General features: G+C 37.9%; 1 protein-coding gene across 6 annotated transcripts in view; it reads right to left on the bottom strand.

The window, feature by feature from the left end:
* The window catches only part of TBL1X (transducin beta like 1 X-linked), a 206,147-nt gene that overhangs the window by 14,165 nt on the left and 174,297 nt on the right, over positions 1-17,685 (bottom strand). For all 6 annotated transcript variants that reach the window (XM_027675136.1, XM_027675139.1, XM_027675137.1 and 3 more), the window contains 5 exons: positions 13,909-14,041; positions 6,503-6,644; positions 3,616-3,679; positions 3,416-3,513; positions 1,824-1,884 (listed from right to left, as the gene is read on the bottom strand). In XM_027675136.1, coding sequence (XP_027530937.1) covers positions 1,824-1,884; positions 3,416-3,513; positions 3,616-3,679; positions 6,503-6,644; positions 13,909-14,041 — 498 coding nt within the window. The remainder of the gene's footprint in view (positions 1-1,823; positions 1,885-3,415; positions 3,514-3,615; positions 3,680-6,502; positions 6,645-13,908; positions 14,042-17,685) is intronic.

Here is a 17,685-nt window from a genome sequence, read left to right as displayed (position 1 = left end):
ACTTCAAAGAAGTATGTATTAAATGAAGTGTACTCTGCCTAGACTAGACTTTAATTGTTAAAATGCCACCTTTAATCCCTATGTAGACAAGGTTTTCAGATTCCAGATATGGGAAGGAATTTGCTGTTAGTTTGTTCTGGTGAGTAAGTGATTCAAAGATGACAAGATGAAGTCTTTGTGGCTTTAGACTTGTGAGGACAAAGATTCCATCATGTGAGGACAGACTTCGGCTGATTTTAAGAGGGTTGTGTAGGACATATGCTTTTGGCTTATCAACAACTTCCAGAACAACTAATTGCTTTACTTTCCTATGAAAACATATTTGAAGTACTGAAAAAAAATTTAAAAATATTAGCTTCTCCACATCTACACTTCAGTTGAGTCTTATGGTCCAAAGACAAACAGCATGTACTGTAAGAATTTTTTAAAAAAGTCTATTACTGCAGATGGACATGGGCATATTGCACTGGAAGATGAAGAGAAGTTTTCAACTTGCTAAAAGCGGAATGGAGGGATATGTCCTTGATGCACATCACTGCTAAGACAGCTTATATGTCAGTGAATGTGATTCTGAAGGGGCAACCAAGTTCTGGATCCACAACTATTTAGATTAATAGATGGGGATCAGAGGATTAAGAGTCTCATTAACTAAACCGCTCTACAGTGCGAAGTTTGCTGTTACGGAACAGATAGATAAATGCCACTGTGAGAAAATCTGTCAGCAGACACCAACTCCTCTAAACTGACAGTTGCATTAATAAGTGAGGAGATGAGTGACAAAAATGCAGAGTTTGGATTTGCTGTGTGCATGGTCATACTTTTGGTCTTCTGTTGAATAACCATTTTGATGTGCGTATTATTAACACCTGTGAAACTGCAAGAATAAGAACAACTGGAAATTGAGCTGAAAAGCATGGGCAAATTAATGTTTTAGAATTAGCAGTATTTGTTTTTAAACACCACTAAGCACCTTGTGAAACCCTGCTGTGTTTAAAGATGGATTAGTTGCAGTGAACACACAGGAACATGAACATTTCTAGTATCATCACCTGTACTGTCTTGGTGGTTTTAAACCTGATATGACTATACCCCTTAAAAATCTTCATTATGACAACTTAACCAGTTTGGATCATGAACCCAGCCATCATCTTACAAGTCTGGTCTCAGGTGAATTTCAGATTGCATCAATGATTGCCTGTTAGTCAAGATTATTTAGTATCTGTGACATCTCCTGTCTTCTTGCAGCAGATCAGATCTACAAACGACCATCCAAGTAAGGTTTTGGTGCTGCAAGATTTTGAAATTCAAGACTGGCAATTGACTTCTGATAATCAGAGAAAGCAAATATTGAAGAATTTCAAGTCAAAATTAAAAGCTAAGAAATTCCTGAGGATCTTAGTGCGGCGGTGAATGCAAGCTGCATGATAGATCCACCTGCTTCTCTCTCAAGTCAGCTTCACTGGAACAGGAGCAGAAAGAATAGAAAAGATCCCAGGAACCTCTACTGAAAATTTTCTCCATAAATCACCACTTGGTACTATTCAAGCCCATATGATAACGACAAAATTGTTCAGTTAGGTAGACATGGCTGGTGTATAAATCCTCTCTTAGAATCAGTTTGACTTTCAAAGCTAATTCTCACAGAACTGCATCTTTCTGAAATCAGAATAAACCCACAAGCCATTATATTCAGGATAGTTAAAGCACCAAAAACTTGACTGAAACTTTTCTCTGGCAGATACATTTTTACAAAAGGATAAAGTACATTGACAAAATTAAAAACTGCATTTCATTTTCCTGAAAAGAGTTATGCAAAAAATTACCTGAATGGAAAGGAAATTGCTGTTTAGCTTCTCCTGTGTGAGCATCCCAAATTATTGTTGTCTGTATCCAAAGAAAAGGGGGAAAAAAAAGATTAGTGACTGTTCAGCTCAGATTAAAAAAACAAAGAGTACCTTCACTGAGGGGCAATTCTAAAGGATGGACTGATAAAATTATTGACTGCAGAGCACCTTGTGTGCTAAACAGCTGAAACCCCAGAAATCGCTTCCACATATTACAGAATAATAATATAAGTGTAGATAAAGAAGTAACATGCCTACAGAGGAAGCAACAGAACTATGAAGAATGGGCATACTCTGTTTGAATAATGCTAAAAGACAAAACTACGCATTTTTAATAAGCATTTTGTTAAGGCTGTTTCAGTTGTCTTCTTTAAAGAATACTTTTTCCCCTTTCCAAAGATGCAAGTTGCATTCTACTCTGAAACTATGCTGAAATACATTTCTAACAATCAAACCAACAGGTGAAATGTTTATCTATCAGCAGAATACATATCACTTCTTGCCACTGAGGTGGGACAGACTAGAGTGTAACTGGCTTACTACAGGTATTAATCCTTACTCACAGCACACATAAGCATGTTCCCTGTAGAGCTCAATAACACCTTCTGAGTGAACTGTCAATTTATTGGGAGTATATACTTCCAGAAAATAAATTAAGGATGCATCATCCTGCTGAGAATGGATCATCTAAAGACTTGCTGCTTTTACTGAGAATGTAAGTTTGCCAGAGTAATGGAAATACCATTGGAAGATGAGTGTAGCTGAATATATACTGAATATAAGCCACTATTAAAGGGAAGGATGTGAAAATACAGGGATTCATCTAGCCTACAAATCAAATGTACAAGCCTCAGCTAATTTCCACAGACTCCTTCTGCCAGGTGCTGGAAAGAAGCACTGTCAGTGCATCTCACTGAAACACAGGCCATGCAGCACATCACTTGGAAGTGTCATTTTTCTCTCTGAATTTTATAAAGGAAGCCAAGGATGACACATGCATCTAATTTTTAGACATCGAAAGTTAGGCAAGATGAATGCTGCATACTTTCCAGTTTCAGTTTTAATGGATTTGTGCTCATCATCATCAGTCATCTGTTCATTTTAATCTCTAATGTGCACTCAGCTGTAACTACTATGTTTTGCTTGATTTTGAGTTCAGAACTACCATTTTTTTGCATATTTGCTTAGGAAGCCAAATATATTTTATTCAAATAAAAGTGTTTCAATAATTAGATGAGCTAAAAGGTGCAATATTTTTAAGATCACTTCCTTTCTGTCAATAATTAGTTGATAAAACTACAAAAGTAAGTACTGGAAGCAGTTCATTCCTTAACTGAGACACACTTAAGATACAATTTTACACGTTCTTTTTTCAAGGAAAAATATTTTCCATAAAAATAGTACACATTTATGCAGCCTCAAAATGTAATCAACATGCACTAAAACATATTAAAGAAATGTAAACTTTCCAGGATGTCTGGAGAAAAAGAAAATAATCTAAAGGAATTCAACAGCATAAGCTCACTGATCAACATATTTATGTGTTACAATAATGTATTTTTAAAACTCACTTTATCAACACCAGCACTTAATATATAATTCCCCTTTTTGTTCCATTTCAGGGCAAATATTGGACCTTTATGTTGACCTAAGGTGCTTGCAAGGTTACCTGGAATAAAGAAAAGGTTATTATTACAATTTGCTTACAAATTAGTCATATTACAGTTCACTGCTGTTTGATGTTTAAGAAAATAAATGTTGTTTGACTTACCATCTTCTGTCCATATTCTTGCAAAACCATCATACGAGCCTGTAGCCAATAGTGTTCCATCACTCTGTTGGGATATATATAAATGGCAAAGGTCAACACAAGATGAAATCTACTTCAACCAAACTCTTTCCTTCTTTTTTAAGGTTTGCTAATTGTGATTTATGGGAATTCTGAGTCCACTCATTGAGACAAATGATTTAAACTATGCAGACAGCACAGAGGAAATAAACCCCTCTAACATACAGTGAAATACTGGGCTATGCCATCAGATATGAGTCATTTAATCAAAAAGATCAGAAAAAGAAAACAAGATATAACAAGTTTCTGTGGGCTTCTTCCAGGTAACAAACAGACACTACTTCTTAGACCTAAAGAGCCCCTAAGACATCAACAGGTCACCTAAATCCAGACTAAATCCCAGTTCAGTGAAATTCAGGCACCTATACTTGAAAAAAGGACCTAAACTCGTAAGCCACCTACACCCACAGTTAACACCTCGAATGCTATCTACCACCAAGAAAGTGCTTTCTACTTGTCTGAACACACACTCCCACATGTGCTCAGGGGTACAGTACCATGATGGACAGCCTGAAAAAAGTTGGATTCGTGGGCCCCAATTTAGAGAAAAAAAGACCATGGATCAGCAAATTACACATATTCTTCTGGAAGGAACCCTTCACGGAAGGGTATTTTCTGTGCAGCCAATGATGCTGCAGTGACTGGGTCACAATGAAAATAATGAAAATGGAACTTGACTCTTCCATCTGGTGAGATGGGTACTGTTGGAGCTGGGCATTTAGTCTTTCAGCTTTTCAGCACCTGGATTAAGTGAGATTCATCCCATTTATCTCCAGGTATCCAGAAGTCAGGAGTTAGTTTAAAAGTGCAATCTAGTCTCCCCGTAAAACTAACAGCATCATATAACTGCACCTCTGGAGTGTAATTCATGACTCCATTTGTTTCAGATTATGCCCAGACCAGCACAAAGGCATGTCCTGCTGTTTTTGCTGACTTAAAGTGAGTCTAGATGACTAGTTTAGATGGTTAAATCTATGGGAGATAAATCCAACCTTTGGTACCATGATCTGAATATGACCTGTAGAAACAACCTTTCTTACTATAACATAAATCACATAAACCAGATAAGAACTGATTCAATATCACAAGTGTGAAAATTTCACAGGGAAATATGATTAATATTGTGGTTCTAAATAAACAATAAAGGCAGATGTCATTTCTAGCTTCATGAATAGAAAATTAGGAAAAAGCATAAAATAATCCTTTGAAATATATGCCCACTCCAACCCTCCAAAACCAGTGAGTCAGAGCACTTGTAGATTTAATTAAAATGTATAATGATGATGGGGGAAAACACCAAAACCTAAGCCAACCTAACCTCACTGTGATATACTCTTATCTGGACCACTGATGAGAACAAAGATGTTAAGGGCAAAAAGGAAAGGAAAGCTCAGGGACTAAATATACAGCTAATCCAAATGTGTTCATGGTAATTAACATTTTTTGGAAAACTCAAAGTACATTGGAAGCATTCAAGTGTTTGAATTAGGGACATTTCCTTACCTTGAGTACTAGCACAATGCAATTAAAATACTGTGATCAATAAAGTCTGGAAACATAAGGAACTACTACAGGAAATACTAGACAATGCCTTATATGTTTTGGACAACTTTTCTCATAACTGTTCTGCATCCATTGCATGTTTTCCTCTTTCAATTACTCTTTTTCTACTCCTCAATTCAGTATTTTCAAACTATTTTTCTTTACTGTGATATCCATAGGAAACAAGTGATAAACACTCTTGAGTTTTATTTGCCTTGTTAGCCTACCTCTGCTTTTTGTACTATTCACCAAGTTCTTTCATTGTGCAGATATAAAATACATAGGGGAAAACTACCTTGTGCAGTGGTCTTATCTTTTCCTTTTGTGAAGCACCTAGCTCACCTGAAGGACAATAATATTACAGTGAAGATTAATCAAATCTTGGTCTCCGGTCAGCAACTGAGACTGCACAAAACTGCTGAGAATCCTTTCTGGTTCTTAATTTTTAATCTGTATTCCTATGAAAACAAGACTAATGTGATCACTCTGTCTGTACTAATACCAGCAAAACAAACAGAATGCAAATGATCTCAAGATTAATTAAAGTTCCTGCAGGGTCTTGTAAGCTGTTTTTACAATGCTTGGTGGCAGAAAGGAGACATGAAGCAGCCTTAAAGCTGCCCAGACACACGGGATTCTTAAAAAGACCTGTCCTCTTTGCTCACTTCAATATTCTCTGTGCAGGAGCACATTACCTAAGATAGGAGGTTTTGCAGGATGAAAGTAAAAGGGATCAGGCAAGACAATTTCACCCAGAAGGTGGGTGGGTAAAGATAGAACAACTACACATGTTCCTACCAAGATAAAGAAAGTAATGTGAATATGTTTTGCTGTGCACAGCATAATTCAAATAAAAGAGGGTCTTGAGAGTCCAACCTAAGAAAAACCTTCAATGGTGTTTTTATCTCCTTACATGCTAAAATAAAGTAACTCTGAAATGCAAATACATTATTAATTAGGTTTCATTATTACATAGATTGCTTGCTTAATCTTCATTCTTAAAGTTAACTAAGTTTATTTTTACCCCTGCTCTTAAAATAGAGATACAAATACATAATTGTTAAGCTTGAAGATGGCAACAGTCCTGGAAAATTACAGCCTGTAGGGGAAAGTTCAGCTATTATGAGTATTTGAAACTGGAGGTCAGTAGGTTAGGACAGAGCTTTTGGTCACCTCGGATATAAAAGATACGGAGCAGCAGCTGTAATTGCCTCTGAATTAAATTTAGACAGTTAAAAACCATGCACAGTCTTAGAAGTTAGCTTACATTCCAGTCCAATGAAGTCACATCCTTATTGCTGGGGACATCGTGTCCTCCTTCTCTTATGCAGTGCCTCAGAACTAGCTGAGTGGAACCGCTGTTGCTGTTTTCATTGAGATTCCATATTCTGGCCGTTGAGTCTCCGGATCTATAAAAGCAATTGCGGAGAGTTGAAAACTCCTTGTCGTGTCGACCCATCAAACTGTAAAAAATGCTATTTCTGTTTTCACTGAGAGAATATTACGGCCTTGTAAGAGACTGGAGGAATGGCTGACTGGCTCAAAACTACCAGGAAGTGGTGGTGGGAGCAGGGCGAGCTCTGGGTAGGTGGGAGGGCGCGCCACCAGTTCCACACTCTAACAGGAGCGGCTGACCGTGTGCCTTAAAGTTTGCCAAGTCAGAAGTGCCTTACTTTGGATGTTTTAAAGATTGCTAAGTTAAAGTTTGCCAAATGCCTTGTTCTATCAGAATGTTCTAAATTTTGCAAGTAAAAGTCATTGAACCTCCTGAGAATTTTGTTGTTTCTCCTGTGCAGCGCCCAGAGCAAATCCAACTACCTTCCTCTAAACCTACCAAGCAGACGAGGCATCATAAGCCTTTAAAAAGTAATTTTTTCTTTCCAAATCCTTTTGCACTCCATATACTCTTTAAAAAATGCTAACACATTTAAATTATATCTATCATCTGAATCCACATAATAATTTGGTTTATTCAAAGAAGTTTTACCCAAAATACATACACATTCTACATTTTGCACTTCATACCTAAAGTTAGTATCACCATAACTGAGATAGTCTGAGGCAAGACACTATTACAAACATAACACTGAAGAGAGACAATAGAGACAGACATACACAGGCTGTGCCACGTGCCTCCTATAAAAAGCGTGCACATTAAGCTCCCAAAGGCTTGCTGAGTCCCTGGTGTTCTCAGAGTTGCCGCAGGCTCTGAGCACAGTGTGACAGGACCGCAGGATCAGCACCTGCAGAGCTGTGCAGTGTCACCTTGGCAGCAGCCTTGGGAAGTGGACCTCTAGCAGTGTGACAGAGGTGCTGCAGTATCAGCTCCCTGGTCCTGCCTGGGTTCCTCCGACAGCTACTGCAGGAGCAGGAGGGGAACTTAAGGCTGCCTTTAATTTGGCCATGGCCCGTTCATAGTGTACTTCTGTTCAGACAGACCAGAACACAGCCTTTGACAGAAGACGTCTTGTAAAACAGCCTCTCCGCATTAAATCAAGCTACAAAACCTAAAGATTAGGAAAACAGAAAGGCAATTTAAATTATTTTTTAAAATCTTAATTTCATTTTTTAAATTCATGTCTACAGGGTCCTTCGCTGTCTGTAGCTTGGCTGCTTAGCTCATGTTGTCTGAAAAAGTGGCAAAATAGCTACCGACATAGTAGAACAAGACAGAGACAGTATCAGGATTTTGATCCATTTTATAGGCTGATTATTTTCTACAGAGGTGTTTTTAACGCAGGTTGAAACCCTGATTTCGCTTAGAAAAAGTTTTGAGGAGGAAGAGTTTATCATTATCTGCTTGCAAATAATACATTTATTTTGACTTTGCATAAATTTTTCTTCTAATGAGAAACATCTCTGAGCTCCAAAACTAATTTGCAATGGAGTGGAAGATAGTATGATTTCTAGTTAATTCTCTCACTCCCCCCCCTGCTTTTTTTAAAACCAATCAATAACAACAAAAACCAAAACAATCAAAGTACCCTGGATTGGTTGTTTTGCCCAGAAGGCAATTTTTATTTACATGTAGATAGAAATCTGGAGCAGAATTAGAATCTCTCTTATACATCCAAGAATTCATACAGTCTAGATGAAATTCCAATGTTGAGATATCTGGTGTGTTAGCTTTCCCTTTTTTAAAGTAATGACTAAAACTTCCTTTTCTATACACTAACAAGGAGGAAAAGTCTTTCTTTGAAGACTAAAAACCTGAGATCCATTTTTGCTTTGATAAGCCATGTTTTACTGAAAAGGAAATCCATCACATGTGAATATTAAATTTTCTTTTGGCCTACTAATAAAACATTTTAATTATTTATACTAAAAATCCCAGGTAAATTTTAAACACTTGACATGTCTTCATGTGCAAATATTGACCATGCAATTATCGAGCTTCATTGATCTCTGCATTATTTTACCAATAATTTAGCCAAATTTTACACAAATGACAGTTAAACTGTAAAAGCAAAAACCTCTCTGCGTGTGTCAGTGGCTCTGAGCTCTGCTGGGTCATGGCATGTGGGGAATGGGCCCCCATCTCCTCTGAACCTTTTGTGCCAAGCTCAGATGTGATGGCTGGCCAGGACTTTGCCTAGCTACTGCTGCACAGCCATTCTTTAATTTTTGGCATGTTATCTTTCATGTAAGTGATTAAGAAATAATTCAAATCAGGGTAATTTTGGCCACCACACAGAGCTGTGACTGTAATATAAATCCTTACTTCTTCAGAGGTCTGAAAAACTGACAATTTCACACATGTTGTCCAGCAAATTAACAAAGTTAATTATGAGGCTCAGAAGTTAAGGAACATATTTAATTGTGATAATTAACAATAGTGGAAACATAAGTCTTTCAAGGCCTGTTTTATTGGTTAACATGCTAAGTAGGAAATTCCTTCAGTGCTGGCCTCTCCAGTATATAAGACTCCAGGACAGTCCTGCCCTCATGGTAATAATCCAGTTTGTTATTGGACCCTGTGAATAAAGTACTCAGTCACTTGGCTATCGAATACAATACCCTATTTGCTAGTTCTAAAAGGGTTATGTTTTGTTTTTCAACAGTTTTATTTATTCAGTTTTCTGGCAAGGCCTGGGCAATCTTATTTTTCAGTATTTTAATTTTGTTTTTCCATTTTCTTCTTCCTAAGGCTACATAAGCTATTATGTGTCCCTGCAGAGAGGCTTTATAAGCCTACCAGTGTGTGGCAGGGGTATTTGTGTGTCTTCCTTTTTGTTGTTGGGGGAAAAAAAAGAGTATTCTCTGCTGTGAAAAATATTCTGATTTATTTTGAATGATTCAACGAACCCTGTCATTAGAGGACCATAGTTCAAGCAAAATTCAGTAACATATTTTATCTCCTTAGCTCACAGAAGCATTTCTATCTGCGTGATAAAGCAGCTCTTTCCAACATGCAAGTCATGAACACTTGAGTAGTAGGTATACTCATCTGCACCATGGCAGAGTACTGCCAAATTTTAAGGCTAGTTCTGAAAGAATTTTATTTCATGCTCTCCTGAGTATGTTCTTCAGCTGCAAGTCTTACAGTCACTGTTATTTTGAGATGCAATATTGCTAATGTGTATTTAACACTTTTTGGTTCCAACAGATTAGAGTTTTAACTTTTTTATTTTAAAAGAGATTATTAAAAGCATAAAGGGAAGGAAACTCCTCATAATTTTTCTGACACCTAACTTTTCCTTAATAAAGCAGGTCTCCTAAAGTAAGTGCCTAGTGTTCCTAGGCAATCAGTACAGGGAAGTGCCTCATAGGTATCCTAAGGGAGATCTCTGTCCCACAACATTGCTCCCTGCAACAGGTTATTCAAGTAGACCCCCCCAAAAGCTGACTACTCTGCATTAATGCATTTGATGCACTGAGGAAAACAGTCCCAATACAGTCACCTGCTAATGAATAAGTACTTACAATTAGCAGAATTAATACCTGGCACTAACATGGCAGGGGTGGTGTGTGAGAAACACCCTCAACCTGGTAATTCAAAAAGGTAATTTACAGTGGATCCTAAACCACTGATATGAGGGGTACAGTATCCTGAAGTGTTATATAAAACCCAGAGACCATGACAGCAGATGGCCTGGAAACATCTTTTCTTGCTTTGGAGAGACACAGCCATAACTGAAAGATCTTGGACTACAGCTTTTACGGATAATTATTTTGCTGACTAGGGAGAGCAAAGGTGCACAGAGTGATTTGCGAAAGACAAAGTTCACCAGTGTGAGAGAGGCTGGCATAGATCAGCAAAGACAAGCACAGAAATCTACTGCTGGCTTTTGGTAATGAGGCCAGGTCCTTCTGCTTCACAGCTACATGAATTACTTGAAGGGTATGGTTGGATGTCACAGAACAGAACACACTCTTGGAAGCAGCAGTGGAACATGATGACAGAAACATCCTGAATTCAAGTGGAAAAGCTTTTGGAGTTCAAGGCTCTAGCAGCCTTGACATTTACAGTCCATTCACTTGAACACTGGGAAATTCAAGCATGTTCAGAACATTCTGTGTCACCGGACCATGATGACCGGTGCAAGCAAACTGACAGGTTATTCCCTGGCCAGATTTTGGCTGGTTTTAATTAGCAGTCTTGCTTGGGGCCCTGATGTTCTCTCTGAATAACTCCTGGGCATGGCTTGGTGGTTACAATGTCCAGAGACGGTTCCCAGTGTGCAGTTTGTTTGGCAGCCAGGGCAGTTTGCTAGCACAGACACCAGTCGTTTTGTGCCAGCTGGCCTCGGTGCCTAGGAATATTCCCAGGCATGGTTAGTTTACTAATGTGAATGCAGCTGTAATGGGTTTCTACAATACCCAGGGAACATAACCATCTGCAACAATTTAAATGTGTCATAAAATTAAAACTTAGATATTGAAAGATAACTACTGGAAGAAATCAGTCTTTGGACTTACGGTTGGCAGCAGCCAAATCTTGAGATTTACTCAAGCACATATTTTTTTCTTTTTTTTTCTTTTTTTTTTTTTTAACCTGTCCAAAACACTGCAATTATTTGTTTTGGAATTTTGATTTCCTTCATCAAGGCTATATGTATACATGGCTGTATGCACACACTTCACTGTATTATTATAATCTAAGCATTCTTCTCATAGGCATCTGGTGACAGTCATGCCTTTGATAGGCTTTACTGGTATTTCTAGTCTCCCCATCCCCAGCTTTAAGGGTTATGGGTGTGGTGGTGGAGCAAGAGCAGCTGCAGAATATATTTTTTCTAGCTATTTGATCAGAGAAATTCCTGTCTCTATGTTGTATTTTGAAACAGCTCTTTGCAAAGCCCAGAGAGTATATATTCCTGTGCCAGTCTTCACACACTAAAAAATCAGCAACTGGAAAGATGCGGCATTAAATATCAAAATCCCTTTCTCTCAGTGGGATACTCACTAAATCTGGAAACCAACGCTCTAGTTTTGGGTAATTCATACTGTATTCCTCTTAAACAGCTTGCTTCAGATTAGGTTCTGAACCTGCATTATTCTTCTGGTTCTTTGAGGATTACATCAGGTTGCTGTCTAAACTGCTGCTGCTAATTGTTAAAAAAACTTATTTCTTGTATAACAAGGCTTGAAGAAAATACTTTGCCATGAACTAAGATTTGATTCAGCACTTTATAAACAAAACAAATGTGTTATTAATTCCTCTATTGAATAGTTAGGTTTTGAAATGTATTTTTTAAGACAACAGATGGGTACAATCAAGCAGATGGGAAATCAGAAGAAAACTACGGACTGGGTAGCACAATATGGCTATTATAGAATCTAATAATTTGACGTTCATGCATCAGACTAACTGCGGTCTTTTTTGTCGAATCATTACTTTGTAAAGGGCAAACAGAACTGCAGCACACTGTAGATCTCTGGGAATTTCTCCCCCTTGTTCAACTGGTGCTGTAACACAGAGTTTACCTGTAGATAATAGCTCACACTGTTACTATACCAGACATCTCAAAGGCCTCTTTGTGCAGTAGCATAATCACTCAGCTCTCTTCCTTCAGTTTCATTCTCTTCTGTGCATTCCATGCCACTTCACTCACGTAAACTTAGTCAGGCACCGGCAGCTGCCTTACCCGAAGGCTAAATTGTGTCCCTACTTCGTTTCTTACGAGCAGGCTAAAATCTGATCAAGATGCACATGGATCTAAATTATCTGCATTGTCATTGCATTGCTGTTAGTCTCCATGAGACACAGCACCTGATTGTACTTCGTAACCATGAGTATACTTATGTGCTTCTACAGTCAGTAGCAAAGCTTATTAAAAAAGACCAATTACGCTGAAGGGTAAAGCTTCATTGAAGGGGTAGTGAGAGGGTACTCCTCTATCTTGGATATCCGACTAATGGTCAGACTAATCATCTTCCAGGTTAAATTGAAGCTGTGTAAGATACCACTGTCCCAGGGATCCATCTACCAGTGCTTAGTACCCTGAGGCAAAGTTAAACACAGACTGGTTCCTCAGTCATTGCACTACATACTCAGGTTTATTAAATGTTCCCCCACTTAAACTGTGAACACTAGGACTGTGAACCACGGATCCTAAGGAAACAGTCCAGTATGGCAAGCACTGACTTGCTTGAAATGAATAAATGAACACACTTAGTGCTACAAGTGCTAAAAGTACTACCAGGCCTGAAACAAAGCATTCCAGAATGAAGCATATTCAGCAGGATTCTGGTTCTCAAGAATTCAGTTTGTTGTCTGAAATTATTTTTTTGAAATTTCTATCTTCACTCTCTTAGAGATCTCTGCTGTTTATCCAAGCTTGAATTTACTTGAATTTTCTTTCCCATTTACACTATAATCCCTTGTTCTCATGTATTAAGTGAACAAAGATATGAAGACTATTCTGATGATCTTGCAAAAAGCTGGAAATAAAATAAGGACTCTCCTCTTCCTTCTGAGAAATGTATTCTAATTATGCTAAGTAACATTGAGTGATTTACCTTGTCTAACTTAGATCAGCTTTCCTCCATGTTCCCAGCTAGACTTCTTAAATTTAGCCTTCACTTTAAGGTTTAACTTTAAGCATGACCTAACACAGATTCTAACAGTGCCTGCATGTATCTCTTGGGGTATGTTTACAATGGTACTTTTGTTTGGATCAAAAGTGCTTTTTGTAAGTCAGTCTCCTGACTGACCCACTTGCCATGCTGTGGTGGTTATTGCTGAGCAGTCCTGCAGAAGATAGACTGGACTCCATTCCAATGACACTAAACCAAAACATTTCCTCAAACCTCTCCTTAATGTTCAGCTCATTGGACAAACTTAGGTCCAGTCTGAAGCCTCCCACCTCTATACTTTAAAAAGAAAACATACATGCCAATCTCTGAGATCCCAATGTGAACCATTAACCAAGAGCAGTAGATTACACAAATTTCAAATATTCTAGGAATTATCCATAGTGATTTAAAAAATATTTTAAAAAAATCGACTGTATTCAGGGCCAGAGAGTGCACATCTTAAATGTAAAAATGCTTCATATTCTGCATCACCTTATAATTTCTTAACTGTTATACAGGTACAGTACTGATGAAAAAACGTGCTGCAGGCTGAAAAAACAGCTTGGAGAATATTCATACGCCGAATACACCTGCAAGTTCCCGCATTTCTAAATATACTCTAATTGCGGAAGCTGGCTTCAGTCATGGTCTTACCCAGATGCTAACAGGTCACTGACAGGGTTCCAGGCACAGATGAACACCTCTGATTCATGGCCCCGAAGGACTGTTGCTTTGTTAGGAGGAATTTCAACATCCCCGTCAATTTCCATTGGCTTTGAATGATTATCTGTGAGGAGACAGATCAGAAACAGTAGTTTACAAGATGCAGTTAGGTCTGCTTTAAAAACAAGCTAGCTACCCATGGCCTAAAGCTTACATCACATATACACTATAAATAATACTCTGTGTTGTGTCACTGACCATATTATTCTATTTTCTTCCCTACAGCAATTCAAATTTCTGACATTTCCTCAAAATGTAGAGCTTTCCAAAATATTTTGTATCGATGCACGTAGCTTTTCTTCCCCCAAACAGTCAGCATTTATTTCAGTATAGTTTTTTTTTTTAAGGTGGCTTCATTAAAAATTACTTACAGATTTTTAAAATACTTTAAAAAGGTAACATACAGCACATACATTTTCTTACACAGTGTCCTGTAAGTAATATGTGTGCTACTCACAAAGAACATACCAAGAAAGGACCTCATTCCAAGAGCATGGCAGGGAAATGGTGAGTGATCACCTTCTCATAATACATAAAAAGGTACCAAATGAGTCTTAGATATTACAGTATATGCATGCTGTAACTCTGTGGTTCTTTAGACAGCAGTCTAAGTAACTTTGTTTTTATAAAGCTTTTTTATTTCCTTAACAAATAAAAAAAGTGAATTGTAAATGATGAATTTCTCTTAGTAACAATTCGTTCCAACTTGCATCACGAACCATGTTTTTACTCCAGACTTTCGCTGCTTCTGTATAAATCTTCCTCATTAAGCTCTAGCTACACTTCCTGGCAGCAACACAAGATTATTATCCTCTGCAAACAAGACACCAACCAAGGACAGGTGACACACTGAAACAGCAGACAGCAGATGCTACACACAGAAGTGTGGCCCATTTTGCAGGAAGCACACCAAAGAGAGGGTAGCTGGCAGGCTGAGGCAAGGCAGCCTCCTGTTACCTAATCAATGCCTTGGCCAGCTGATCTGCTCTGACTGATCAAAATGCAAGTGCTCTTTCTGGGTTAAGTATTTTAGTTAGTCATTCTTTAATCACATATGGAGATCCATAGGTTTGCAAGTAGAATAATTATGCTCTCTTATTGCCACATGTTTATGGCATTTAAAATAAGCCATCTGTCCTCATACTCCTGCTTTGCTGAGCTATTGCCCATCGACTGGGAAAACAGACTTGCATGACACTGCACAACTGCCATCCAGATTTCTACCCTTACTCAGGCCTTCAAATACCTTGTTTGTCTCTGCCTAATTTATGCTGAGTCACACCAGTAGCACTTATCATTGCACATTTGGTCAAGTACCCTATGTCTGTGCCACATCTACGTTACAGACAGAATGGAATCTACATGTAATTCAATGAGTTGCACAGCACCGAGTATCAAAATCAGAAAACAACTAACAGTAGTTTCACACCCCATTTCTAATTAAAGATACCTGTATTTTTAACTACACTTATTACCTATGGACTTGTTGCATAAAATTAAACATTAGAAATGCTTACTTGTAAAATCTACACCTATGCTGAGTCCCTACGTTAAGCATTGTCCTTGACAATTCCCTATGTGTATGACTAATAAAAGTAATACTGTCAAGATATACCAGTACTCAAGATTTAGCCTGACACTAGCAGCTGGGAGCTTTGATGTGATATTCTGAGCAGTCAGGCACTGAACAACAAGCAATGCTAAAACCCTCCAGAACATACGAGCCCTGAACTCGCAATCGTCTATTTCTCAGCACAGCATAGATTCACCAGGTTTAAAGCATATTTTCATGAGAAAAACAGCAGCATGACAATGGCTATGCATTCATCTGTGTCCTGTTCACAGTGTGAGCTGGAAGCTGGGGGTAAATCAAGAAGATATTTCAAGCACTTTAATTTGAAAAATTTAAATGAGATGCTACTCTTACAACATTGGATCCTACTGTTACCTGCCTGGCTCTAAAGGCAGGTCTGCTTTTCACTCTCAATTAAAACCAAATGACAGCTGGGAAGCAGCATTACTCCAAGGTCCCAGAGTCAAGAGGTGCTATCAGAGCAAAGCCATCTGATACTTAGAAATATTTTTTGTTTGTAGATGGCCAGATGGAGGAACCTAGACTCACACTTTGAATGTTATTAGCTGCTGTGAAAAAAATCCCCACAAATAACCATGCTGTGAAAAAGAAACCTTGATTAGCTGATACCTGCATTAGTACATGCAAGAATGACTGGCCTCTGGGAGCAATGAAATACCTGCAGGATGATTTTGTATTGTCTTCCAGTAATAATTTTCACACTACAGCCTTCATGGTTCAGAAGAAAAGATGGAAAGACGAAGAGTCTTTCAGAAATCATTTGCAAATGTTCACATTATATGTGCTTTCTTCCTATTTTCATCAGTAGTCAGCAACATTCATATTTAAAGTGCTTTGTTCAGCAAAATGCCCCATTGAACAAACAGGACAGTTCAGGCTTCTGTGATATTGCCTCAGGCTCTTGTCAGATTCAGATAGACACTAGCAGTACACAATAGTTACAACTATGATAACACCAAAAAACTGCAGAAACCCCCGAGCACAAAATGGCACGCTCATAGAAGTGACAAGCTCCTTACACAGCACAAGCTCTTGTGAGCCCTGGTCTCACCTGAAAATTTGGCTTTCCTATGGATGCAGCTACAATGTGTGCATGGGGAATGACAATAAATAGGTGATATCTAGTAACCATCAAGAACAGGCTTCTTTTGTTTTAAAGTATCTTCAGAGCAGAAAGCATTTGGTTTAGAGCACATTTGCACAAAATTGCCTCTGAGAGAGTCTCTAAAAGAGAAGGCAGTTCTACCAAGTGCAGCAGACCCTCACAGGTGAAAAACATAATCTTCAGGTCACACAGAGGAGGACTCTGTTAACACAAAACATCTTCTAAAGGTCAGAGGATCTCTGGTTAAGTCTACACTATATTCTAATTTTTTTCCTCAAATGTATTGAAAATTCCAAATGATTGGAAATCAAAAGTCTTATTCTCCCAAACTATTAAAACTGAAGTTGTTTGGTTTTCTTAAAATAATAATTCAAAACATTGGTAATATTAACTCTCTATGTCCTCCAAATAAAAAAAAAAATATATATTTTAAAGATCTTCCAACTGCTAACCCCGTCTTTTCTCAGGAAATGTGTTTTTTTTTACTTGAATCTTCAACAGGCCTTTCATTGGGATTGTTCTTTATGGCTGTAGTTACTCTTTCCAGAGCTTTATTTTTCTTAAACCCAAGCCAATCTTTGCAATTAATATGAAACAAACGACACCAAAAATATTTGAGTTTGAAAACAATCCAAAGTTTGGCTCCATTTCTAGATGCAGACTTTAATTTTTTCCTATAATATTTAAAGTGACTTAAAATTGAAAACATTACTTGGGAAGCAACAAGAGAAGGCAGCAATTTTTTTATTTAGTATCTGAATCTGCACCTCAAACTGTTGTTATTTTTGTTGTCTCTTCTCTTTTTTAAATCTATCATTTTATGCGTGTAATACCACATACAAAAATAAATCATATTATATTAAATATATTAAAACTTTTTTGGAAAGACAGTGTCAGGGAGAACTCCGTGCCAGAATAAATACAAACTAGATAACTTCTCAAAGACACCTCTTTCACCCGCCTGTGCTGGTTTAAAAGTTAACCAGCAAGGCAAAATGAACTCAATTCA

Source organism: Neopelma chrysocephalum, unplaced genomic scaffold (genome assembly GCF_003984885.1).
Source record: "Neopelma chrysocephalum unplaced genomic scaffold, ASM398488v2 Primary Assembly neopelma1_25, whole genome shotgun sequence".
Classification (NCBI taxonomy): domain Eukaryota; kingdom Metazoa; phylum Chordata; class Aves; order Passeriformes; family Pipridae; genus Neopelma; species Neopelma chrysocephalum.
Note: the sequence above shows the minus strand (reverse complement) of the source record. Positions and strands in the feature narration are given on the sequence as shown.